The 27,558-nt window shown below is 31.8% G+C and overlaps 1 protein-coding gene across 1 annotated transcript in view; it reads left to right on the forward strand.

Moving 5' to 3' along the window:
• The first annotated feature begins 4,783 nt into the window (after positions 1-4,783).
• The window catches only part of LOC125069975, a 41,680-nt gene continuing 18,905 nt past the window's right edge, over positions 4,784-27,558 (forward strand). Inside the window, exon 1 of the mRNA XM_047679619.1 lies at positions 4,784-5,153. Within this exon, the coding sequence (XP_047535575.1) occupies positions 5,149-5,153 (5 nt within the window). The 5' untranslated portion in view covers positions 4,784-5,148. The remainder of the gene's footprint in view (positions 5,154-27,558) is intronic.

Below are 27,558 nucleotides of genomic sequence, written 5' to 3' on the forward strand. Positions count from 1 at the left end.
ATTAGCGGCGATGGAAAATATCGTGAGATAACCTATCCGTGTCAGATAGACTTTGGGATATATTTGTATCATTTAGATATATTTGTAGCTATATGAAATAAGCAAGAAATTTCAAAGGAAATTAGGTTTTTGTCCAGCAGTGGGATTTACTGGTTGTATACTTTATTAATAGCAGTATAATTGAACACTACATTTTTTATGGCATAGGTTGGCGAACGAGCATATGGGCCTCCTGATGGTAAGTGGTCACCACCGTCCATAGACAATGGCGAATTAAAAAATATTAACCATTACTTACATCGCTATTGCTCCACCAACGTTGTGAACTAAGATGTTATGTGCCTTGTGCCAGTAGTTACACTGGCTCACTCACCTTTTAAACCGGAACACAACAATACAGAGTACTGTTATTTGGCGGTAGAATATCTGATGAGTGGGTGGTACCTAACCAGGCGGGCTTGCACAAAGCCCTACCAGCACCAAGTAAGAACTACACTCAAAATTAGATTGATATAAAATGTTCGCATCTGTTTGAGGAAGGCAGACGAACGGGTTACCTAATCGTTGATTTCGCGTATAGACTAGCAATACAAGAAGTATACAAACAATTTCTTACGCAGTCAACACGTCGTTAATCGCGGTATCTAAGATTTTATGTATTTGTAATTGTACATCTAATTGCAATTGTCTTTTAACTGGAAAACACCAATACGAATATTATTGGGTTTATCGTTTATATAAAGATATACATGAATTGTGAAAAGATTTCGATTCAACAATCTTACGTTTAATAGATTACTGAAGTTGGTTGAGCGATTTGAATTTTGCTCTTACCAAACGAGCAGTGGTTAGCAAATCAAATAGGAATATATTATATTTTTTTTTAATTATAATACGTAGGTGGCAAAAATATTACCTGATAGTAAGCGGTTAGCGGTTACCCATAGATATTAACGCTATGAGTAATATCAACTAAGTATTTATCATCAATCAAAAAGTGACGTGCTTTATCGTTGTATTGTTAAAATTAGAAAAAAAAATTGGTTTCGAAATATAAAAATTCAAATAAGTTCATTATGTTCGAATTTCCAAGTCGAACACTAGGTTACTGAAGTTATTGGTATTTTGACGAGAATACTAACTCGCACTTTAAAAGCGAAAGTTAGTTTCTTCATTGCATTGAGTAGCTAAGAGATTAAAGTATTAACTCAACCGATCATCATAAAAATTAGCATACAGGTTATAATAAGGCAGGATGTCTGTTTAAGCAGAAGGCTTAAAACTTTTTTCGCCTTATTAAGGATCTATACGCGCACCATGTGTAAGTTTGCAAATAAAGTTACATTAGTTCTCTCCTCGTCTATTAGAAAAGCAATCCGTCCTAATCAGATAGCTGACCAAGTTGCTAATATAATTTATTGGCCCTAACGAGATATGAAACTAGGACCATAGGTAGTGTGAGCCCCTAAGCTAATGAGGCGGTCAAATCGCTTACAATAAGGTAAAAAAACACAAGCACACGCATGGTGGTCACGACCCTCAGTAATGAGGAAACGACTAGGAAGAAGAAGAAGAAGACTGCCTATGTAATTCCTTCAAAATTGATTTCAACTTTATATAACATAACATCTTTACGACAACCTCTATATATAGCATAGATCTGCTATTAGTTGGGAGATTGACAATGTCTAGTCGTCATTTTTGAAAGCTCTTATTATAATACCTTTATGGAAAAGTTTTTTTTTAAATCTATTATATTTAGTATACGCGTTCTAACCACTGGGCCATCTCAGCTCTCATGATTACGGGTTCAAACCCAGCGAAAGCACCACTGAATTTCCATGTGCTTAATTTGGGTTTATAATTCATCTCGTGCTCGGCGGTGAAGGAAAACATCGTGAGGAAACCTGCATATGTCTAATTTCAACGAAATTCTGCCACATGTGTATCCGCCAACCCGCATTGGTGAAATATGCTCCAAAACTTCTCCTCAAAGGAAGAGGAGGCCTTAGCCCAGCAGTGAAACATTTACAGGCTGTTAATGTATGTAATTTAGTATACCAAGGTTGTATTGTCACTATCACCAATAATTTGAGCTCAATCATTTGGGTGGAATGGGTTTAAAATTCATTCGTAAGACTCGAACATACTAGAAGGTAAATTGACATCGTAAAATGGAATACATATGTTAAAAAATAAATACCATGATAAAATGTTATCAAGTTAATAAATATCATGCAGGCTTTGATAATGTTACATTGTAACATTTGAAACTGCGTCTAAGTGATGCTATTTATTTAGTTGATAAAATTATAAAAATGTTATTTCGAAGTTAACTTTACTAGTATTTTCATTTATAGCTTTATACTCGTTACCTCTCCTGGCTTCACATGGGCACAATAGGTATACTTTTAGATGGAAGAATAAATATTAAAATAAAAATTGTTTTTCCGGTTTGAGAGTTGAAATTCTCTCGAGTCACTCTATTTTTTGATGAAAACCGCATTAAAATCTTTTGCTTAGTTAATTATATATAAACGCACAGACGGCGTGAAATGACTTTGTTTTATACTATGTAAATTGTAAAGATATATAATTCTTCTGTATGTATGTCTGTCACGAAACTTTTCCTAGGCCGATTTTGATCTATATGTACCTTTGTATATTTTAAATTACTTGGTTGGTTTAAATTGGATCCGGTATGTAGTGCTGCTATAGGAAAGAAAAAATAATATTACTATCCATTCAAGGTCGGGACAGATCAGTAGTTTTTTCTCCTCTGTTGAACTGTAAACTGTTTTTCTTTTTTTTATTGGTATTCATTGACGTGCTTTATCAACGAAAAATTAGAAAATAATTAATATTTCAAATTCTAAAAATATATATGGGTTTATATGGTATTATGTTCGAATTTCGACCACAAGTCGAAAACTTGGTACTGAAGTCGTTGGTATTTTGACGTGATTCCTAACTAATACTATGAACGTTAGTTAGATTGTTCACATTGAAAGTTAACATCTTTAAACTATTACAATCAACCGATCAGCATAAAAATTAGCAAACACATTATAATAAGACATAGGATATCACAAGACATAGAGTATCTAACACCTAGACCCTTTTCGGTACTTCCACCTTACACACGTGATGTCGCGAACGGAAACGAGTTTAAATATAAAAACTAACTAGGCATCTTATACTCTGTTATATTATCATATGACGTAGATATCAAAGTATCAAATAATTTTGTTAAGCGCTTACAAAATTAAAATTAAAATTTTCTATATTAATCACAATGTTTCACAATTAGAATAAAACTAATAAAATGCCTGTATCTCTGAGTACCTGTTCTGTCTTGTATATACCAGTAAGTCACAAAATTTAATGTTTTAAAAATTAAAATTAGGATGCAATAAATGTGTTATTAATCGGGATACGTATTCTTAAAAGAAGATAAGTTCATTGACTTAGGACGTTTTGAAAGTACATATATACTCTTTAAGATACAGCTAAACAACTATTGAATATATAATAGGTAGGGGTAGACACAGTTGTGGGTATCAAACAATATCTGGATTAATTTATCTTTATCCAAAAATTAAAAATATACTCGAAACCAATAAACTGGATTTTAATAGTTAGTACATTTTTGTTCGTGTTTTAAAATCGATATAGGTAATAATCTAGCTAAATATAATCCTAAGGCTGTAACTATATTTTAACTGAGTCGTAATAAACGTTTGATAGTTTATTTATACCTCTCTGAGATACTATAAAAATATTATATATTTACATCCAACGCAAGTCTAGTTATTATCGGGTATTCATATCGTCAAAAAAAAAAAACTCCATAGAGTTTAAAATAATACATCTTCTTTAGAGAAAAAATAAAATATTTAAAAATGGTATAATGTAATTAAATATAATCTGTGTGATTTGAGTAGAGAAATAATACATTCGTATAATCATTCGGACCAATTAAATTACATTTTTATTATCAATCTACTTACGAGTGTTTTAAAAATAGAATACAATAATTTAATTGTAATATTCACGTGTTCTTTATTTAAAATATTATTGTTTTATATTTAATAAAAAAATTGTTCGTAAAATAATATATCTTAATTAATAATATAAGCGAATTGTCCCCTTCGTTTGAAAGCTAACTGACCATTGTCACTGGTTATTTTAAACCTGACGCTCGGATGCTGCGCGTGCGCCGGACATTTTATTTTTACTACGATTAATTAAATAGCACTTTGAGACCGATCGAAAACGCGATAATTATGCGTGTTTAAATATAATAAATAAAACCGTATTTTATCTATGAATAATAAGGCAAATATATCAAGTTGTAAATGTGTTCAAATTATTAAAATTTATTATATTATGATGTTCAATAATATTGGTAGCTTTTCATATAAGTATTTTAGTGCGTCACCTTTTTTTGTGGATGTTATAAATTTGAATATAGACTTCTAGTTCCTCGTCCGAAATAGGACAGGCGAGAAAATCTTTTACAGAAGAAAAAAAAATCGTATAAATACATCATCATGAATAATTTATAACGGAAAACAATAAAATATAAAAATATTATATTCACGCGTCAATCGAAATTCATTCATAAAACTATCCAATAAATTCAGTATGAAGTGACGTAAAAAAATGGTCATAAAAAACACATGCTACGAAACGCAATCTGCTAAAAGCTGTGAAATTACGCGCGAACCCCGCCTAAGATTGGTCGATGTGCAGTTTAGTTTGTTTGTTACAGTGCACCCGCTCACTGCACACGCATGATCGCAGCCGTGCAGTCGCGGCGCACGCGTCACCCGACGCATCGGTAAATGTGACCGCACCCTTACATTCCGTTACCGAGTACCGAAAAGCTTAATACCATAATATCACTATGCGAAATAAATTTAAACGGTCCTATAATCGTCCACTTGCTAGGTGCATAATTCGACTTACACGTTCATGATTTCGGTTTCGATTCAAATCCAATTTTTCAACATCGAATTGAATTTCAAATAATTCTTTATATAAGCGTTCTTGTTTTTACACGTTGGACTATTTCCCGTTGTATTTTCAAGGAGGTGGTTTTGTGTACGGGATTTGTTTTTAAAGATTTTGTGCATCTTTTCCGATATGAGGTAAGATATTTTTTTATTTAATGTTCTTATTTTGAATTTTTATGACAGTTTCGTTTTGTTTTTAATTTTGTTATTAATATTATTTAAAAAGAGTTTTTATTGAATGCTTAAACTAAATTTAACTTAGATATATCATTTGGTGAGTGCTACAATTACATTAAAAATCGCTATTTATCTTTTATAAATCATTTTGTATTTAATTGGAATTTATTTACAATTCTTAAAGAATTTATTTTTGTTTTGTTTTTTTTTTATAAATACAAATTTTACGCGAATTAAATTAAATTGAAACGATACACATAAATATCGAATTTTGTAAAAATACTACATCTGAGTAATTCTTTGCATGAAATAATTTGAAAGAATGCAAAGTATTCGATTTATAAATTTATTTTATTCAATAATTAAACAAGCTTTATTATTATTTATATTTTCGCGCCATAACGAACAAAAGATCAAGTCTAGAACTATAAATCAAGAATCATTATTTTTAGTCAAGTCTATGCTAAATATAACTAGCGAAAATCGTATAAATTACATTTGGATTCGTTTTGCTACAAAACCTATATTGAATAGCTTTTATTTTATAATAAAGTTCTAATAAAACGATATAATTTATATCGGTTTAAAATCAGCTGTTTTTAATTACAAAAAAATATAATTTATAATTCCTTCTTAATTTGTCGTTATAAGAGTTTATATCCAAATGCATAAGTAATCTTTAAAGATGTTTGATATAGAGCCTGAGCCAGAGCTTAAAAAAAAAAAGAAAAAATTTTGAACGTTTGTTTTTATTTGCATGTATTTCCTAAATAAACAATAATATAAAAATCTATTATTAAATATTAATCATTCTGAAATAATCGCAACGTATGTTTCGTTACTTTTCCGGATTAACGTAAAAACTACTGAGCCCATTAATATGAAACTTTCACATTATGATAGTAATAAATAACTTTAACTAGTTCTTAACGGATTGCCTTTTAGTATTTTTATATGTTGTTTTATATCTGAGTTAGGTACCCGAAGATATGTAACAAGAATGTCTAAATAGTTTTTCGCAATGTTACGAATATTGACCAAAACTTTGGAAAGCCTACAGATAAACTATGTGTAGTACATAAGTCACATTATTTTTTATATTTAAAATAATGGGACGAAACAAAAGTTATGCGGAACTTGATCATCTCCTCAGTCCTCATTTATTGCCAATGAATCACGAATTGATGGGGCGTTACAAGTAGTATAAGTTTTACTAGAACAAAAAATACTAAAATGATAAAAATGCTATTGTATCATTATTAAAAAAACAATTGGAATGAAACTGTTACCTGTGTAATTGTTTGTTATTTGTAATATATTTAGTTAATTCACATTAGTAACACCATAATTTAAGTAGGTTGTCCGGATAAAATATATTTTAGGTATGTACCTATATAGTCGTTCATGTTACCTATCGTATATTTTTATGACAACAGCTTACAGCTCATTGTCATTATAAAATGCTTAGGGAAGTCAAATGTTTCGTTTCCGATTTATGTATAAAGTGTGGGCATGATAAGTTGTACCTAAGCTCTCTCCACCAACATAAGACTTCGTGTGGATAAGTTTGGGTGGGTAAACCCTGTCTTCTATTGTATTTTTGTTTTTTATTCTACACTTCCTAGCTATACATTATTTTGGTACAATAAGTATATATTCAAATTTATGCTTCGTCTGCTTCGTTGGTATAGTGGGTATCCTATGTATCAGGTTCCTCAGGTCCTGGATTCAAAAACCTAATCGAGTCAGTGGTAAGCTATTGAATTTTTCTGTCAAAAAACAAACAATAACAGCCGAAAATTTGGAGGTTAAAAATTTACATTCGTTTAAATCTGTTCACCCTGCGCCTGAACTGTCTTTCATCATCGGATAACGAGAGTCGGGGAGCAGCGCATGCACTCTTAATATATCATGAGCCATTGGCTAGTGTTCGCTCAAACTGGCTGCCATAACCGAAATCTGCTCACAGGACATCTTCATCATATATATTTAATCAAAATTTAAATATACTTTATTGAACTAGATTTTTACAAGCACATTTGAATCGTCATTTTAGTGAATTGCATTAAGTTTAATTCTAGCACCATTTCGGTATATAAGCTCTACCGAGAACTGGCAACTCATGAGTTACTCTCTTCTCAAATACAATTACATTTATATAGTATATCCTGCTTGAACGTCAACAAGTGTATCAATAAGAATATTAAACATAGTAACAGAGGATTTATTCAGGGTTTTAATTATCATGAAAATGAAATTTAATCGGATATATTATACTTTTTTATGAATGACTTTTGCGTCGATATTTTCAATTACTCTCGATTTGTTTGGCCGACTTATTATAAATATATATGTAAATAATAATATATATAGGTAATACAAACGCTCACATCAATTTCAAAAGCAGAGAATCTAATGTTTGGGGCTCTAACAGCTGTTCTATTTTCCCTCTCAGTAGGATTTGGTTGCGATGCGGATTTTGTTTGGGGCACTGTAAGTCTCCTTTATTTAATTTTTTTATTTTATTTTATTATACCCATTGTATTTCATTGTCAAATTCTCCACCGCCATCCAGTCCCGTCTTAAGTATAAAAAGCGCCCGGATACAAGCAGTCTTGCGATCTCCTCTCCCCAAAAAATATTTTCGAGAGATCATTTAGGATGCCTTATAAACGGCAAAAGACTTGACCATGGTCAGCATGGCATCTCCTGCTCCCTGAGCTAAGAAGGGCGTGTTATAGACAGGCAATTCTGTTAAAAAAAAAGGTAATATTTTTGCAAATCCTAATATTGGACTCATAAGGTATTAGTTACAGCAATTTAACATACCGTTTATCGTTTCAATCATAGATACTTATTATTAAATAAAAAGCGATACAAAAATTAACTTAGTTAAAAAGTAAGCTTACAAATTAAAATGGTAACTACAAAGTACCAATTTACTTACAATTATATACAACACAACAAAAATGTGCGTAATAATAAAATATTCAATTCTCGTATCAATTATGAAGCAACATTTATTCTTATATAGTACTGGTTGTATATAATAGTAGTACTGCGGTAATTAAGCACACTCAGATTTGAGATCAGAGTATTCGGCTTAGATCCAAATTTACCATCCACTAGGCATATGGGCTCAGTTAAACATCTCAAGATCAAAAATCAGGCTTTAGTTGACAAGTTATCACTTCTGTAGACTGTACATTCTTATTAACTTTAGTTCATCATCTTCATTGTTCGTTACAGAAGGTCCCTTAAAAATACCGTAAGTTAATTCAACAATGAATTCTATATCGATTACTGGATAAGTACCTATCAACTTAACCCCTTCGTAACAGAATCGCGAAGCCCCTCGTCGACATAATTACTACTTCATTAGTATATGACATAGCGTAATGCTACGGCGTTACATACTATGTTATATAGTTCTAATAAATATGGCTTAAAATATATATTTGATATATTCATAGAATAGTTTACAATTTCTATAAATTGCAAACTATTAATTTGATATTAAACTACCTACGTACGTACATATATGTTACGATTTCTATGAAATAGTATATCTATATGCAACTACATAATTAAAACTGAACTACATAAATGCACATCGTTTTATAATATTTGGTAAATTGTACTTCCAGGTATTTAGTATCAACCCTTATTGACAACACAATAGTAACCAAATTTTCTTTCATTGAGAGTTTACACTTACGGCCTTTCGTAATTGTATAGCGGTTATATAAATAGATGTACACAATGTTTTGTCCTCTTTATTCTAATGATAAATTACTAAGGAAAGAAAAAGATAAGTCTAGTCTTGGCAAAAGGAAACAGAATCGATAAATTGTAAGAAACTATTGACTGTCATCTACGGACGATCGTCGATTGGTCAATATGTTTAGTAGTTATCACGTGATTGACGCACAAATAAATACATATACACAGATTATACACAGACGTCCAACGCCAAATTTTTCTCCATATCGTGTTTACGTTAAATAAATTAAACACGGTAATTGTATACGAAGGGTGCGGAAACACCGTTTTGTTTCGACATTAGGGTACAACCAACCCTAAAAAACATAAACGTATAATCTGTAGACTACATGAAAGTAAATGTTTTATATGACAGTGATTTTCGTGTTTGCTTTTGTTAGGTTGTCTATACTGATTATTAAGTGTTGTGTACACTATAAACATTTTTTATCGATAATTTTTTTAAAGCGGACGGGAACAGCTACTTAAAATATATTTAAGAAAAAAAAAGACGATGTGTCATGTGACATCCGGTTGGAATAAAGTTGTTTTCGCTGTATATCACGTATTTAATAACAAACACAATGAAATAAATTTACAACAATATAAATGACAAGAACTTAGAAGAATTACTTGGTGGTAGGGCTTTGTGCAAGCCCGTCTGGTTAGGTACCACCCACTCATCAGATATTCTACCGCCAAATAATAGTACACTGTAGTCTGTATTGTTGTGTTCCGGTTAGAAGGGTGAGTGAGCCAGTGTAATCACAGGCACAAGGGACAAACATCTTAGTTCCCAAGGTTGGTGGTGCATAGGTGATGTAAGGAATGGTTAATATTTCTTGCAGCGCCTTTGTCTATGGGCGGTGGTGACCACTTAACATCAGGTGGTCCATATGCTCGTCCGCGAACAAATTCCATAAAAAAAAAAAATTGTATCAAAAATCCCTTGTGAATTAGAACAATAAAAAAAAAATTTAAAACATTGAACCGTTTAAAATAAAAAGAGACAGAGAAACAGAGAAAGAGGGGAATATAAGTTCCAAAAACAATTGGTTCTTCATGCCATTATAATGAAACTATTCACAGTTGTTATTGTACACGTGTGAGAGAAACTGCTTACATTGTTTATAAATATATAGTATTGACAACACATTCACGCTTGACCACCATTATACTTGATATGATGGTATTTATTATGCACTAGCGTCTTCGCAACTTTACCTGCATGCAAGGCCGAGTACCTCTGAAAACTTGTATGATAAAGCAATCATCAGATCAACAAATAAATAAATTAACTATTATCTTAATAATTTTAATTACAACGGATGGCAGAATATTTTAGTCTAATATGGAAATAGTTTAGCCTAGAAGATACGCATGCACTCTTAAAAGTATCCGAATTATAATACTCGAGAAAAACAAACGTTTGCAAGGACATTTGACATTTAAATAAATACGAACTTATGTTTGATTATTTTATCATATTTACCACGATGTCACCAAGGAAACAAAACTTTGAAGAACTTTTCCGTTGAATTTTGAAAAAAATTGAACCATTTAAATTCCATTCCAAATTTTCCAGATACCAGAGTAGATGCAAGTAAATTTACAAGTGAAATTAAGAGCTAAAACTTAACTTTAAGTCTCAACGTCATCGCATATAATAGACTCGTTTCCGTCCGCGGTTTTGCTCATGTGTGAAGGTGTACAAGTGCATGTGCTATTTCAGACTATAACCTCGTTCTTTTAAATTTCATTCAGATCCGTTCAGTCGTTCTGGTACGATTTAGTAAGAAACATCCATCCATCCAATCATATTAGTAAGATAGATTATTTGTTCATCAATCAATTATTTCTTTTCCACACTTTCCACTAAATATAAATGTAAATCAAACGTACTCGATGGTTTAAGTAGGTGATTTTTCGAGCTATGTATGTAGCAATAGATTACAGTATTAACAAACGTTAAGAAAGAATTATAACAATAAAATAAACCGACTTCAGATTATTTATCGTTTTAAATATTGTAGACAATTATGAAATGTATCAACGAAAAAAGAGTTTACACATGTCAGTACTTGGTAAAGACTTAAATCCTAAGATCTTGCCGAACTGAACTGGCGGTTGTTTTTATTTAAAAACTAATAAGCATAATGCTTCATTTTTAACTCTACACAATAATTATATAGCATATTATTTTCTAAAAATACGAAACAACAGTAAATAAATTATAACAAAAATATAAAATTCCTATAAAACACAATCCTAAAACGGAGTTACACATAAAAAACTATTAAATTCACCGTCGAATCACATATAACTGTCCCCAATAAATCTTTGTCCTTCGCATACGAAAACAATAAAACCAAATTAATCTCGAACCTCGTTTCTGATGTAAGGAAACTAGATTTTTTTTGACAGAAACAAAGTCGTATTCATCGTTTTATTCATGCAGTGAACAAAGCTATAATGGGAGTCAATGTGATGGAAGAGATTTTATCTGCTTTTAATCTTTTTTACCCTCCAACGAAGTCAGGAAGACGGGATAGTTAAAAAGTGAGATGACTTTAACGACATTTTAGTTCGATACAGCAGTGACTAGTATTGCGTGCGGTCGAAATTAACTCGACATTCTTTTACGACATTCGATTTGTTTACTTTTTTTATAATCAAATAACATTTTAATTAAAACTATTTAAAATAAGATTTACTTAGTTTTTTTTTCTTCGTGTTTAAATCAGACCAAACGGGTATTATAGGAGGGTTCTAAAAGGAAAAATATTTTTTAAAATCGGTTCTTAAATAAATGGTAACACACATAAATTATTAAGCCCTTCATCGAAGTCGAAGTCGGTTAAAAAATGACATTATAATGAAAAAATACGTCATTTTTATAATACGTGCAACTTAACCAAATATTGCAAGTTCAAAGACGGAAAGGAACTATTGAGTTTTCATGTGATAATTCATTTCGAGCTGGGCGGGTGTCGGGTGTAATTTTGCCACAAGTGTATCCATCAATCCACATTGGAACAGCGTATTGAGGATAGCTCCAAGTCTTCTTTACAAGATAAGAGGAGGCTTTGCCCTTTTTACGTATTAATATTACATATAAATGTATTTAAATGTACACAAAGTGTATATTCTGGTGTTTAAGGATACTATAAAACAATCACACAACACTCACACACAAAAAAATGCTAAGATATAAAAAATATATATATACTACGACGAAAATAAAGTTGTGACCTTACTGAGATCTGTTTTCGTTGCTTTTTTTTTAATTGTCGCTCTTCGTGTTTTTATTTTCCAAGTATTTCCTTGTGTAGTTGAGCGTATATCGGCTTATACGTTATGACAGGTATCCCATGTGATGATGCTGTGGAAGCCGTTTTGACAGCGGGCTGCCATTTTTTATTACACAAAATTCATATATTCCACAGCATTAAGCACAGAACCTTGACCTTTACCTTGAAATATATTTAAAAATAAACTTTTGTAATTTGAAAATAAGATTTAAAATTGTGTTTTTTTTTTTTATTAATTATTTTATAACGTCACAGTGAACTATCAGAATGTTTAAATCAAGTTGGATAAGTTGTCAAAGTTATTGCATGATTGTAAACATTGAACAGTTTTTTTTTCTTTGTACGTCAATCATGTTAAAACTATTGAACATACCGGTATAACACTGTAACCAATCGACACGAAATCGTTCTTAGGTTATAAGAACTATAAGAACTAAGAATAATATTATTATTTTTTATTCCCTTGATACTTCCCCCGTTTTTTTTAATATAATTCGTAGCGGGCGATTATTAGCTAGTTTATTAATCTAGATAAACTTATAGCCTATTCCAATGTAAGTAGGAAAACACATAAACAAACCTTAGATTTAAATTTCATGCGATTTGCTAATAACTCAGCTATGTTGTGGTCTACTAAGGGTTTATGATTAATATATATCTATTTATAATACAAAAATATTGCATTTAACCATTTATTTCTAATTTAATTTCACTTCCAAAATTCTGATAATAGTTTCGTCGACGTTCGAAAGGCCTTTTTTTCGCAAATCCATTGTGAATATCACAGATTAATCAAGCTCTCGACCAATGATATCACGTTCTTTTGTTGTCAAAAATTGTTTATTTGGCTTTTTCCTGTTATGGTTTGAATAGAGTATAGCTAAATTTATGAAATATATAAAAAAATAGCGACAGATGGTAAAAATAATTATTATCGAAATTTTATACGTTTATTGCAAAATGAAAACTCCGGTCACATTTTTCGACGGCTCACACTAGATTATGATTAGATTCATTGTAATCTGACCGTCCTGAAATTTTTACGAAGACATCATATGACAATATAAAAACTAATACAAATATTATTTGTTATATTGCCGTGGTCGTTATTAATCTTGGACCTTAAAACAGAACCTACAGTAAATAATGATAAAATATACAACAAAAATATTAGTATTATAATTATCATTATTTGAATATATAAACAACTCAGATCTGAGAAGATCCAGCGAATCCCCGGGATTTTTTGTTCTTGAATGTATTATCTAACAATTTAAATATAGGTTTCACAACGATATTAAAGTTACTTTTTTTATTTCAAATTCTTAAGGTGCGTATTAAATACGTTATAACCTTGTAAATCATAACAACCATCTCGTAAAATTATTAGTGATTATTTAGTTTTTTAATTGTGTGTAAAAATATTTCTATTCAATTTTATTATTTTTACATTACATACAAACATTAGCAGCCTGTGAATTTCCCACTGCTGGAAATGCCTCCCCTCCCTTTGAGTGGTGGAATACACATGTGGCAGAATTTCGTTGGAATTAAACACATGCAGGTTTCCTCGGGATGTTTTCCTTCAGCGCCGAGCACGAGATGAATTATAAACACAAATTAAGCACTTGAAAATTCAGTGGTGCTTGCCTGGGCTTGAACCCGAAATCATCGGTTAAGATGCACGCGTTCTAACCACTAGGCCATCTCGGCTCTTAATTTTATTATACGTCAAAGAAAGTAGGCGAGATACAGCGTGTTACGCGTTCATATGTCGTTCATCGATTGAATTAAAACTGAATGCAGTTCATTTAGGCACATGCGTGAAGATTTCTCGCATATTATAGTCAACATACAGTTGTACGCACGAGATGTATCAAATTTACATTTAAAACGTGATGTGTTACCTCATAAAAAAAAACTACATCATCATCATCCTGCCCTTATTCCAATTTTATTTCGAATCAGCGCAGCATGTCTTCTTCATCCATACTTCTCTGTCAGACATCATCTCACATGTAACATTCTATCCAGCCATATTGTCGTTCACACAAAAAAAAACTACATATTACAATTTTATCACTCACAAGAAAAACATTATCCAGCGCGAACAAAAATTATACTAAATAATCAAACAAAATATTTGCAATAAAGCAAACGTAAAAGAAATAAAATATTTATCACGTTAAGTATTATATATAGGATATATATTATATATCATTCATTTTACATTACACGAACAATCAACGTAGACTTTTAAAACATTTAGTTATAGCTCATTTTATTAAACAAAATGATACTGAAAACGCTAATCATAAGATTTAAACATTAAAATAATACCTTGATCTCTTCACACTCATTGATATACTTCGTTACAATATTAAGACAATTATAACGGACCTAGGACAACGACTTTAAATTATTTTTAGCTACCTTTGATGTATGTCTGTTTATTGACCTGGGCGATTCGTTGTTTGGGCTTAATTAGATGTATCCGCATAGCGCGAATTACATCCGTAAATATAATTGAATGAACGAAATTTATAATTAATTATTTAATTAAGTCATAAGGTTTATTGATTGATTGATCAATTATTGTATTATTATATATGACAGAAATTATAATTATTGGTAGATGATTTATAAAATCCGTTTTGATGTAGATATTTGATGTTTTGTTATTTTTTTATTGTTAACTAGGCTTCACAAAGGTTATACATAATAAGGATCTATATAATTTTAGATTCAAGAACAAACCTAAAAAGACAAATATAAAATTCTCGGCTTTTCTCTAATATACTAAGCGTGTACTATAAATAATAACCTTCTTCTTGAAGCACTCTCTTTATTGATGAAAGCCGCATTAAAATCGGTTGCGTAGTTTAAAAGATATAAGATACATACATACATATTTATACACCATTTATTACAGATTTATAGAAGAATATCTCAGAACGTTGTGATACGTTCTGAGATATATGCAGTCCGACCACCAATCGGGATTGATGGACATACAATTTCCAAATTCAAATGATTACAGATTTTTTAAATTATTTATATTTTATCTTATTTTATGGCATACGTAATCGGAAGAGCAAATGAGCCATTTGATGGTAAGTGGTCACCGCCGCCCATAGAAATTGATAGATATGTTATCAAAGTAACTAACTCAGCTATTTTATTGCTTACCATAACAATTAATCTTTCAATAATTTCGTTCAGTTGTTTAGAAGATGTTACGAAGGAGTTCGTAAGATAAGTTGCTGTTTATAACGTGGGTTGTGACGGGCGGATCGATCGATCGATCGCGCAATATAGCTAATAATTACAAAGCATGTATCAAAAACAAATAACTACCTACTGACCGTACTACTCGTGTTAAAAGTAGTAATTTATTCTTAAATATGTTATCATTGTTTAATATAAAATTCATTAGTATTAATCGTAACCGATTGCCAACGCAGTTTCATTCTCAAGATGGACCAGCCAACTGCGTAGGACATATTATAATGGACAAGTGTGTGCTTAAACCCACACATTTACACACAAGCTCGTCATTGGATGGATCTGCACATCTAACACGACCGGCGACTGTAGGACCAAGACCAACGGCTTTGCGGATTTTCCATGGTTGATGGTAAGAATTCATTTCGAAAACCCAATAACTATTTTATTGGGCCCAGTATTTGAACACCGGTCTCCGGGAGTCCTATAAGTTGGTCTAATCTTTATGCCCTCAATCGATATTTTAGTACTCTACTCTTAAACCATATCGGTAGGGGTATTGTTCAATTGAAACAATAAGCACATGCGGGAACGAAAATTACAAAATTATAATTATAGAGAAAATAACTAAACTTCAATCCTTCCAAAAGCAAAATGTGCCCACAGTTTGCTTTAAAAATTAGCAAAAAAACAAAGTACAAAATTTACATCAAATATATTTATTTGTCAATTCTGAGAGGGATATAATAAAACATAGGCGATGTCATCGTTTGTTTTCATATTCATACGTTTTGGAACCAGAGAATAAGCAAATATATACCTTTTTTAATACTATTGTATTTGTTACACGGGATTTTACTCAGAAGCTGAAAAGGGTTACGAGGTTATCTATGCGAGAAACTTCAAAAAGCAATTCCAATTTTATGTGGATATGCTTTACTCGCGTTCATCAGAGCCTGACCCAAATTTTATAAAGAGGATAGCATTTTCTTCGATGGAATAAAACGTCTCAACACAGCAGGTTCAACCAACTTCCAATCACATTTTTTTATCTTCTTCTTGACTATGATAGTCTCACTGGAGTAAAGAGATCGGACTATCCCTGTCCCTGGTTTGCATGATTCAATCAGTTAATCAGAGAAGTAGCATTTTGAAGAGGAATTTCCGACCATGCCCACGATACACCGCGAGGAGTTGAATGATCTAATATAAACAATTAAGATAAAGTCTCATAAATTATACCCTTGCACGAAATTAGTAAGGATTCTGTAAATTTTAGTTTTGAAGGTTGTTTGAGCAAGTGTAACTTCAGGCACAAGGGACATAACATCTTAGCTCCTAAGTTTTGACACGCATTGCCGATGTGATGTGAATGAATATGTGTATGGACATTTTGTTGGGTGGATGAAAATGTTGACTACTTATCATCAGGTGGCCCAGTCGCCAGCAAAAAACCAGCGGTATCCTCTCCGTCTCATCGGCGGGCGCCACGGGATCGCTTTCTCATGCTACCGTGAGCTCATTCGCCCTACCTTAATTATAAAGAAAAAACACAGCACATTTACAAAACAAATAAATAAATAATAAACTTATTAGTAAAATAATATTATTAAATCACGAATCACATACAATATAATCGAAGTTAATTCAACAAAAACAAACCACACTCGTATGTAAATAATCGTATCGACATAACACAATCGAACTACAAAATTTAGTTCCAATTAAACATATCGTATAACCAATTAACTGAACTAAATTCATACGAAAATATTTTGTAACAAAGTAAAGATCTCTGTTGAAGCACGTTCTGAAACGAGACTCGTGAAAACAAATATCGCATAAATAAAAGCCTATACGGCTGCGTTTCAAAGCTGTTGAACGTGTAATGTAAATAAACTGAATTCACTGTGATTAAAGGATTTCTAAAGTAACATCCTGTAGCTAAATTAGGGCTGTCGCAGACGAATGTATTTATAAACGATTAAATCGTCATTTTGTTTCGTACGTGTGTTTGACGTGGCGTTTTAATGTCGCCGATGATTAGTAACAGTTCTATGTATGTACTCAATATGGTTATTATGAGATCCTTTGAGACTATTTTAATATGTATTTGAATGTTCTGTAATTCAATGTTAAGTTGGATCGAATATTATAAATGCGAAAGTTGGGATAAATGGATGTTTGTAACTCAATCACGACGGAACGGCTGAACAGATATGAGTGAAATTTGGCACATCAATCAATCTTTGATTGTTTTCTGGAATAGGTTACTTTTTATTCCTAACACTTGCACTACCCTCCTTTCATCACACTTACACGCGGCCGAAGCCACGCGCGAAACTAGTAGTTTTAATCTTTTATAATATGTTGCTCGTTACGTGTGGTAATATTTTATTATAACCTAACTATTTTTAAACTAGGTAACTTTGCTTAATTTTAACAGATATGTAATATAACAATTAAAAATAGTCATTACTGTATAAACTCATCAATGGACCAAGAATTCTTTTTCTTTTAATGAGTAGCGAAGTTTATTTGAATTTAGAAACTCCTTCACATCCACAGCACAAATATCTATTTGATAAAAAAAAAAACATTTTTTTTTTTTCGGTACTAGGGCGCCTATTTCTTTTAACAAATTATAACTTTATCGCACCCGAACCGAAACGTTATCGTAAACGGTCAGCCGTTTCCCTATTCTACTAACACAACGACCCAGTTGCGATTCAATAGAAGTTATTTCATTAAATGTTAGTAGAATTAACCCTATTGAAGTACGATGAACGAGAAAATTGTACATTCAGAATTTTTTAAAATATATTTAAAGGTATTTTCCCTCGTTATTATAGTATTAATAGGAGATGGTTAATCGGTCAGTAAATTCAATGAATTAAGAGTACTTTGTCACAGTTTACGTTTTATGGAATTTAATCTTTATGACTATACAAATAAAGTCTATATTGTAATAGAAAACTTAAGGTTATTATTACAATTAGTAGAAAATGGTAAACTTGTTCGAAAGGTTTTTAAAATGATTATTTTGAAAGGGTTATGATTGTTTTGAATGATTTATTTAGTTAGCAAAATTCAAAATATGGAATATTATGACTGAATTAATTTTTTAATAATTTGTAATATTTACATATACTTACGTTTTATTATTTTTATCGTCGTTCATTACTAAATCTTTAAATTATGAATAAAATACATTAAAAATTTTGATTATATTTTTTTTATATATTTAATGCATGTTCTTTAACAAAAAGCATCCATTATTTTAATTTAATACATTATACAATTGTTCAAAAAACGATCTGTTGTTCATAAATTCGCATTTTTTCCAAGTTTGAAATATAGAAGTCTGTGTTTGGGCTAATATTTATAAGTATTAAAAAAGTAAATGAACATTTTAGGTCTTTATAGGACTTTAGGACGAAAGTTTTTATTGAATTTCCCATTTTTGGTATTACAAATATGAAAATCGGTATTAAAGCCTGCATTCTCGCGACCATATAAAAATAAAAAGACCACTTTAGTATAAAATGAAAATCATTTAAAACATTTTTAAAATAATATAAAAACGATGTCTAAGTAAGTAAAATCACTATGACCTCTATAATGATACCAATCATAAAATTATAATGAAAATGATTTCCTCATAAACGATTTTCAGGCAATGAGAGACTAATCAACTGCGCAGGACATATAGTGCACAAGTCTGTGCGCATAGTCGCAAAAATAAGTACACTCTCATAACCCGACGGCATATTCGACAAGATTTAAAACACTTAAGGTGCAGATTAACGTGTTTTCCAATGCATAGGATACTTCCGGTTGTTACTGAAAAAATCTCGACATATAAATCTAATAACTTTCTATTAAACTGACCTGAATTTTCTATTGAAACTTTATGAGATAGTCACTAGACAAGGAGGCAGTCTTATACAATATGATAAACATAATAAATTAATCTAATAATATATTAGTAAATAATATATATATTATATTACTTATAGCCGAGATGGCTCAGTGGTTAGAACGCGTGAATCTTAACCGATGATTTTGGGTTCAAACCCAGGCAGGCACCACTAAATTTTCATGTGCTTAATTTGTGTTTATAATTCATCTCGTGCTCGGTGGTGAAGGAAAACATAATGACGAAACCTTCATGTGTCTAATTTCAACGAAATTCTGCCACATGTGTATTCCACCAACCCGCATTGGAGCAGCGTGGTGGAATATGCTCAAAACCTTCTCCTCAAAGGAAGAGGAGGCCTTAAAATCTAATCTAAAATTAAAATTAAATCCGTGGTGTTTGTGTGTATATAGTCCCGGACCATTAAACACTTCAGCGAATAATATAAGTATAGTTTTTAAAATTACTCCGTCATTAACGAATGTGAAAATATGAACAAAGCTTTTCGACCGAAGCGTACAATTTAATTTTCGTCATGACTGTACAATTAGCGGAATTCAAAATGACTTTTTCTTTATAAATTAAATAAACGTAAATAAGCCGCAACTGTATCGTTACAGTTAGCTTAGCGTGTTAATCCCTGTATCTATTTATATCCAGACATAACGAAAACCGCGGACATTAAGTAAAATACATCAAAACACAGACAGAAATACAAAAGCGTCGCAGACTGACGGGCAGAACGCTTATTTATAGTGATTTTTACTCCCCCGTGACAGTTATTGATATATTCGCTTCAGTTTTCACACGTAGCAACTGATTTTCGGGTACAGTTCTCTTAATGGATTAATTTATGGTGTTCGAGTGACATGTCTTTTGCGTTTTATAAATAATATATTTGATCTTTTGACTTGAGTTTTTTTGTGACGATTCGTTCTTTGTTTTTGTTTATAAATATCAATATGATTGGTCGTTTTTCGCCGAAATACTCTAATAACGCGTTCTTGACCGAATTACCTCTGCACAGGGAACTCAGTGCGCCATGTGCAAACTGTATACCTTTACTCAAAATTCGATGAGACGGCAAATTTGTACGACTAAAATGTTTTTATTTTTTATCGATGCGCCGACAGCCTTAGTATCAAAGATGCTATATTAATTTTGCCTGTAATCACAAATTGTCTAATATACACTCAAAAATCCTAACCTAGGATAATATGAATGAATAGCAAACTAGTCTTGGCACAGTGTCAATGACCCTCAGATCTAGAAATAACAAATAAAATCATTAATCATAAGTATAGAACGATGCAGTTAACACTCTCATAGATATTTAAGCGACTAGGCCGAACAAAACGATCTCGGTGTTTATGAATACGATTTGTAAAATAGTTATTGCTATTCGAACTCAAACCTACGTTTTTTATTAGGCATTGAAATTACTAGGGAACAATTTACCATTCGTTCGAGATTAGATTACAAAATTATTTAACTAATAATTAAATTATGACAACATCACATACATTACTGATCTAAATGTAAGTAGCTAAAGCACTTGTGTTATGGAAAATCAGAAGTAACGACGGTACCACATACACCCAGACCCAAGACAACATAGAAAACTAATGAACTTTTTCTACATCGGCTCGAACGGGAATCGAACCCGGGACCTCGGAGTGGCGTACCCATGAAAGCCGGTGTACATTTATCAAGTAAATGTTTTATTTCAATCATTTGAATCATATCAACCATTGAATTATTTACTCTAATATATTTAGTTAAATGTTAAAAAAAAAATTTAGAAGAATTGTTTTTATTAAAATCTATTTAAGTCTTTTGAATTCGAGTAATTGTTTTGACTTTTCATAGATAAAACTTGATATCATCGCGTTGAAAACTCATTACCATAACAAAGAGTTTTCTTTTTATTACAGAGGTAATATACCGTACGAGGTAATTATTACGAGCGTTCATAAAAAAAATATTACCGATATTTCTCACTGCGTATACGACCGCTTGTGAATGACAGCTCATTTTGTTTGTTTTCCTTTAGGAAAACAACCTACTTCATTTGGAAAGATTTACGTTACTTTTTGTTACCAAATAACTCATATATTTTACGACGTTTTCGTTTTTATTACCTTTCTGATAAATAATTAATAGATTCCAGCGTAAGTGGAGTGCAATTAGAAGGAATAGTCATATAACATTTTAGATAGAATGGAACAATTCTGGTTAGTTTGGCATTAGCACTTGCTAGACATTTAGGAGAATATTGGTATGATTGATGAAATCGATGAAAGTTTGAATGAATAAAGTGAATTTCGGTCTCGGTGTGTGTTTGTGTGTGTGTGTGTGTGATATTGTAGCGTATAAACACAGATGCAGTACACTGGTGCCTCAATTACTTAATCAGATAAAATGGCAAAAAAGCTTCATCGATATGAGGCTAAGTCAAGGCCAATAGCTTTACTGGATTTCTATGGTATAGCAGAGAATTACCAGCTCCCCAAATTCAGGCCTGAAATTTTGTTTACAGAGACTCTTTTCCACGATCTCGGAAACTGTAATTTTATGTAAATAATGGTACTATCGATATCAAAGCGATAATTTCGATGGTATGACTTTGCTCAAGTCCGTCTGGTTAGGTATGTTATCTATTGTCGTGTTTCGTTTTAAAGATCCAGTATAACAGGCATATATAACATTAAATCTTAGTTCCCAAGGGATTGATGATGTAAGGAATGTTTCTGACAGTAGCAATGTCTATAGATGGTGGTCACCACTTACCAGTGAGATTATATTTGCAGTAAAAGCATTAGATACTCCAATTAAAATGGCTACGAATTTACAATGGGATTCAAATTATGATATTAAGGTTGTAACTTACGAAACGTAATTATACCATTTAATCGTGCATGGTTGTATATACTATACTTATGGTAGTATCAATTGTAAGACCAGTTTGATCATCTAGATTAAAGATATTATGGAATCAATGGTCAATTTTAAAAGAATTGTGAAGGGGAATTTGTTTATTAATATGGATATTAAAAACTTTTTAAATGATAGCATATCTTGAAATATAATGATCGCCAAATTAAATAGAAAAAATCTGAGTTTCTTCTCGATGTATATAGTATATAGCCGAGATGGCCCAGTGGTTAGAACGCGTGCATCTTAACCGATGATTGCGGTTTCAAACCCAGACAAGCACCTCTGAATTTTCATGTGCTTAATTTGTGTTTATAATTTATCTCGTACTCAGTGGTGAAGGAAAACATCGTAAAGAAACCTGCATGTGTCTAATTGCAACGAAATTCTGCCACATGTGTATCCACCAAACCACATTGTTGGAATATGCTCCAAACCTTCTCCTTAAAAAAAGAGAATGCCTTAGCCCAGCTGTGGGAAATTTACAGGATTATAATGTAAATAGTAAAATATATCAACAATTATTCTTGCTAAAACTTAATCTTACCAGTTTCAAATCGTTCCATATGTATGTATGTACCTTTATATGTCTATTAGTTCTGATTTTCGTCCGAGATGTAGCTGTCAGTAAGCGCCAAATCTGGCGCTTGTAATGAGTGGGTGTTGAATTAGAGCCAGAACATTAAGTAGCCGAACGTTCGCCATTCATCAAATCGGCTATTCCCGTATCACGCTGTTTTGTATTTTATCGTGATCAATGTTAAACATCAAATTAAAAGCGGCATTAATAACTCAATAGATTATTTCGTGACGTATGGAAGTCATATTGTACAGTAAATATTAGTTATAATGACTTATGTTATGAATCGAAGTGGATGAGTGATATGTTGATCTTAACGAGATAGGGGGTTTCAATCCAGACAAGTATCCTTTATACTTACAATGCCATGTTATTATAAAGAATATGACAATATGCTTGAGACCGCACAGGTTACTATAACTTTCCTTCTAAAGATCGAAGATGACCCAATGGCTAGAACGCGTACATCTTGACCGAAGAAAGCAGGTTCAACCCGGACAAACACCACAGAATCTTCATGTGCTTAATTTGTGTTTGTAATTCGTCTCGTGCCCGGCGGTCAAGGAAAACATGGTGAGAAAACTTGCATTTGTCTAATATCAATAAAATTCTGCCATATTTGTATCTACCATACCGACATCGAAGCAACGTGGTGGAATAAGCACCAAACTTTCTCAGTCAAAATCTAATCAAAGCTCTTTTCATAGCTTAGGTTAGAGGGCCCCCCAGAGCTCAGGGGCCCTGGTGCACTGCACCACCTGGCCCTACGATAGCTACGCCACTGGACTGAATATAAAAATATGGCACATACACTAAAACATAGAAAAGTTACTTTCTATTGATACATAGAGTCAAATAGAGCAATAATAGAAATAACTATTTTATTATTCTTTCCTTGTAAGACAATACAAAATCATTAAATCATCGGAAACGCGACTATCGCTTGAAAAATTGCGCTCGCGCATGAACTGGACGAAAAAAAAAACAAAGCTAATGGAAACTATAAATCATCGTGAAATTTACTACACACAACTACTCCGAGATTTATAGAGTATGGTCAAGATCGGCTTACGGTAATGGACCTCCTGTCAAAATTCGTAACGCCATTATAGTTTTTGCGCCAAAACTATACGGGCGATTTTAGTGTAAACATTTTTCGCTGTTTATTTCTTTTGGAACGTGAAACAATGACGTGTTGTGGTACGAGTACGGATTTATGGTCATTTTGCCATATGAGATCATTGAACTCTGGTAGTGTTTATGGTGGGAATTTCGAGTAAAACAAAATGTATAATAAAAATTATATTGTTGTTTAAATATCCCTTGTTCTCTATACATTTGCACGTGCTTATATGTAAAAATATATGTTTAGTACTGAAATATCGTGATATATGTACTTATTGAGGTGGGGTAGGACTTCGTACAAACCCGTCTGGGTAGATAAATCCCACTTATCATATTTTCTACTACCAATTAGCAAAACTCAGTATTGTTGTGTTGAAGAGTGAGTGAGCCAGTGTAACTACAAGCAGTACAAGGAACATACCTAGGTTGGTTTCGCATGGGCGAGAGGAATCATTAATGTTTTTAACAGTAGCAATGTCTAAAAAAATGAGGGTTAATTTACCCTGTATAGTAAGCATATTTTTATGAGAGGCATTTTATTGGTGTCAGGGATTATTATTGACACAGTCTAGAGGTAATTAATCATAATTCTGTTAACAAATCCCTTATTACCCGTTTGTTAAACAACAACTGTGATAGTTAAAATGAGCAATATAGTTATTGTCCCACTACTGGGCTAAGATTCCAGGCTTAAGTCTAATAAAAAAATGGGTGAAATTGCGTAGTGTATTTATATTTTTTTGTTCATTATCGAGGAAGACATATAGTTATCATAAAATAAATAATGAATTAAAACATTTAAAAAATATAACAATCAATCAAGTTTACACTTGGTGGTTCGTGCAAGCCCTTCTGGGTAAATACCACCCACTCACGGTTCCAGTGTGAAGGGTAAGTGAGCCAGTGTAATAACAGGCACAAAAGAAAATAACGTCTTAGCTCTTAAGGTTGGAGGCGCAATGGCGATGTAAGCAATGGTTAATATTTCTGAAAATATTACAGCGCTGATATGTATGGGCGATGGTTACCACTTACCATCAAGTAGTCCATTTGCCCATCCGCCTACTTATACCATAAAAAAATCTCCACATGTTGTCACGAAAACACAAACAGAAGAAGACGAAGACTAAAATGATACATCAAATTACGCAACTTTAAGAACTTATATAAAGCATTAAAAACAAAAGTAAACTAAAGTTAAAGTTAGGAAAAAAAGAGAGAGTTGAACATAATAATATACTAATATTTTATACATTTATAGGCCTCACTAACTCCAAAACGTGCTGCTGTTATATTTTACGTATGTATTGGTTTAATTGTTTTTTTAGTTAGTCTTAGCAAAACAATTTCGAATCGTGACCCTATGTTCATATAATACTAATATTATATATAACAATTATTATGGTAAATGTAGCCATGACTTATCTTTTCGATAACGGTACCGTTACATTTGAAATCATTAAAAATCGAATATTATTTGATAATCTATGAAGTAAAAGGGAGTGACCCAACGTCTAACCCTCGTCAATTTGTTTTGAAACCTATTTATATATTCTTAGATTTATCCGCTGAATCATTGTTACATCAACGTTTTTTTTTATAATACGACCTTTGGGCGATGTTTTGTAATCAATAATGGTACAAGAAAACCTTATTGTGCTAAATATAAGGTCTACTTCAAAGAAGACATAGATTATCTTTCTGACGTGAAATAGATCACAGTCGAGCAACAAAGAGCTTGGAAGTATTTTTAAATGGTGAGAACTGTACGACACACAATCACTGAATAATATGTAGCAAAATTAAGCTAATAAATGCCAAAAGAAGTTTATCCTAAATATTACTAATAAATACACCTCAATTTCGTAGTCATGAATGTCCATAGAACGGTAGTAGAATACGATTACAACTCTTTTGGAAGCATTATGGTTTTGTAGCAAGTCTGATATCACCAGATTTTGGATCAAAAAGAGGTTTTATAATTCGTACATCGAATTCTTGAAACTATGTAATTTGTTGAAGATTTTAGAAATATACAATCCAATTCGAGGAAAAAATTAAATAAACATTTACTTTATTCATGTAGGTTCTTGCGATCACTTTAAAATGTTTAAAGCTACCGGTGGTCCGGAATATTGATTCTACCAAGGGGAGGGAAGAAGCTCAGTAGATAATCTTTCGCGATAGTTAGTTACTTAGATTATGAAATATTTTAATTTGATTGCTTAAAGTATTCTCTTGCTTAGAATCTTATTAAGCATTCATGTTCTGGTTTGGATTTTTTCCAACAATAGCCTGTAAATGGTCCAGTGCTGAACTAAGGCCGTTTCTCCTTTCTAAGGAGGCACTGCTTCGATAAGAGTTCATAAATATACCAAGCTTTTATTCGGTGCAGAACTGCAGTTTTTCTTGACTTGACTTGAAAAACTGCAGTTCCAAAGAGTTTTATATAAATATATAAAACTCTTTGGAAGAAAATCAAGTCTCGTCTAGAAAATGCAACAAATATTTTATGCCACAATAAAACCATCCAATCGGAAATAACGGGATAGGATATTTTTGCAAATAATCTTGTCTGTTTTTATACGTGATTTTGGCAGAATGTATTTTTGATCAGAATATTTTGACAAATTTTGATTTTAAATATTCCTCGATTAAGGGATACCCCAATTCTTTACAAGCTGCCAATCGATTAGGAAGTTAAAGGCACTAGTCTAAATTGGAACTTAGCTAAATAAATTAATAGTGCAGTTCTAAAATACATTTGGGAGAATATATATAGCTTGCAAATAGGGGTTCTTATTGTTCGCTGTAATAATAATATACATAATTTACAACAGAAAAAGATACAGTAAAACATAAATAGCCTATGCATATTGGCACATAAAATACTTTTATTACCGTCGAGTACCGCGCATTAGTACATTACCGACCATAACTTTTGACCTTAACAAATCGATTTCCGAATAAGGGCAGTAATCGAATAAAAAGTGATCATTATCCAAAATAAATGTAAATTTTCGTAGCATTTCACGAATCGATCTGAAATAATAGCGAATGGACCGAGACAGGCGAATCGAAGTCGTATTATCGATAATAAACACAGTTTTATGGACCCAAATAACCTTTACAAATGGATTCTAAATAGATTACGCTTTCAATATCAATTGATGGATCTTGACTTGTTTTTTTTTTTGTATTTACAAAGCAACTACACAATATGATTGATACAAACAATAAAATATTATATATAAGGCAATATTTGTTTATAAAACGAGCATTGCTAGGTTTGGGCCAATTTTTCATTTGGGAGGGGAGGTACGCCCCGATGAGAATATAATTAACTAGTTGATTAATTCGCATTTTAAATTGTAGCTGACACGGGATGACCAGCAGATGTTAAAAATCTAAAATTAATGGCTCTTGAAGGGATTTCTAATTAAAGAAAACAAATGAATTTATACAGAGTGTTTGAAGTTAATGAAGTAAATATATTTTCTATTTATT

Source organism: Vanessa atalanta, chromosome 16 (assembly GCF_905147765.1).
Source record: "Vanessa atalanta chromosome 16, ilVanAtal1.2, whole genome shotgun sequence".
Classification (NCBI taxonomy): Eukaryota; Metazoa; Arthropoda; class Insecta; order Lepidoptera; family Nymphalidae; genus Vanessa; species Vanessa atalanta.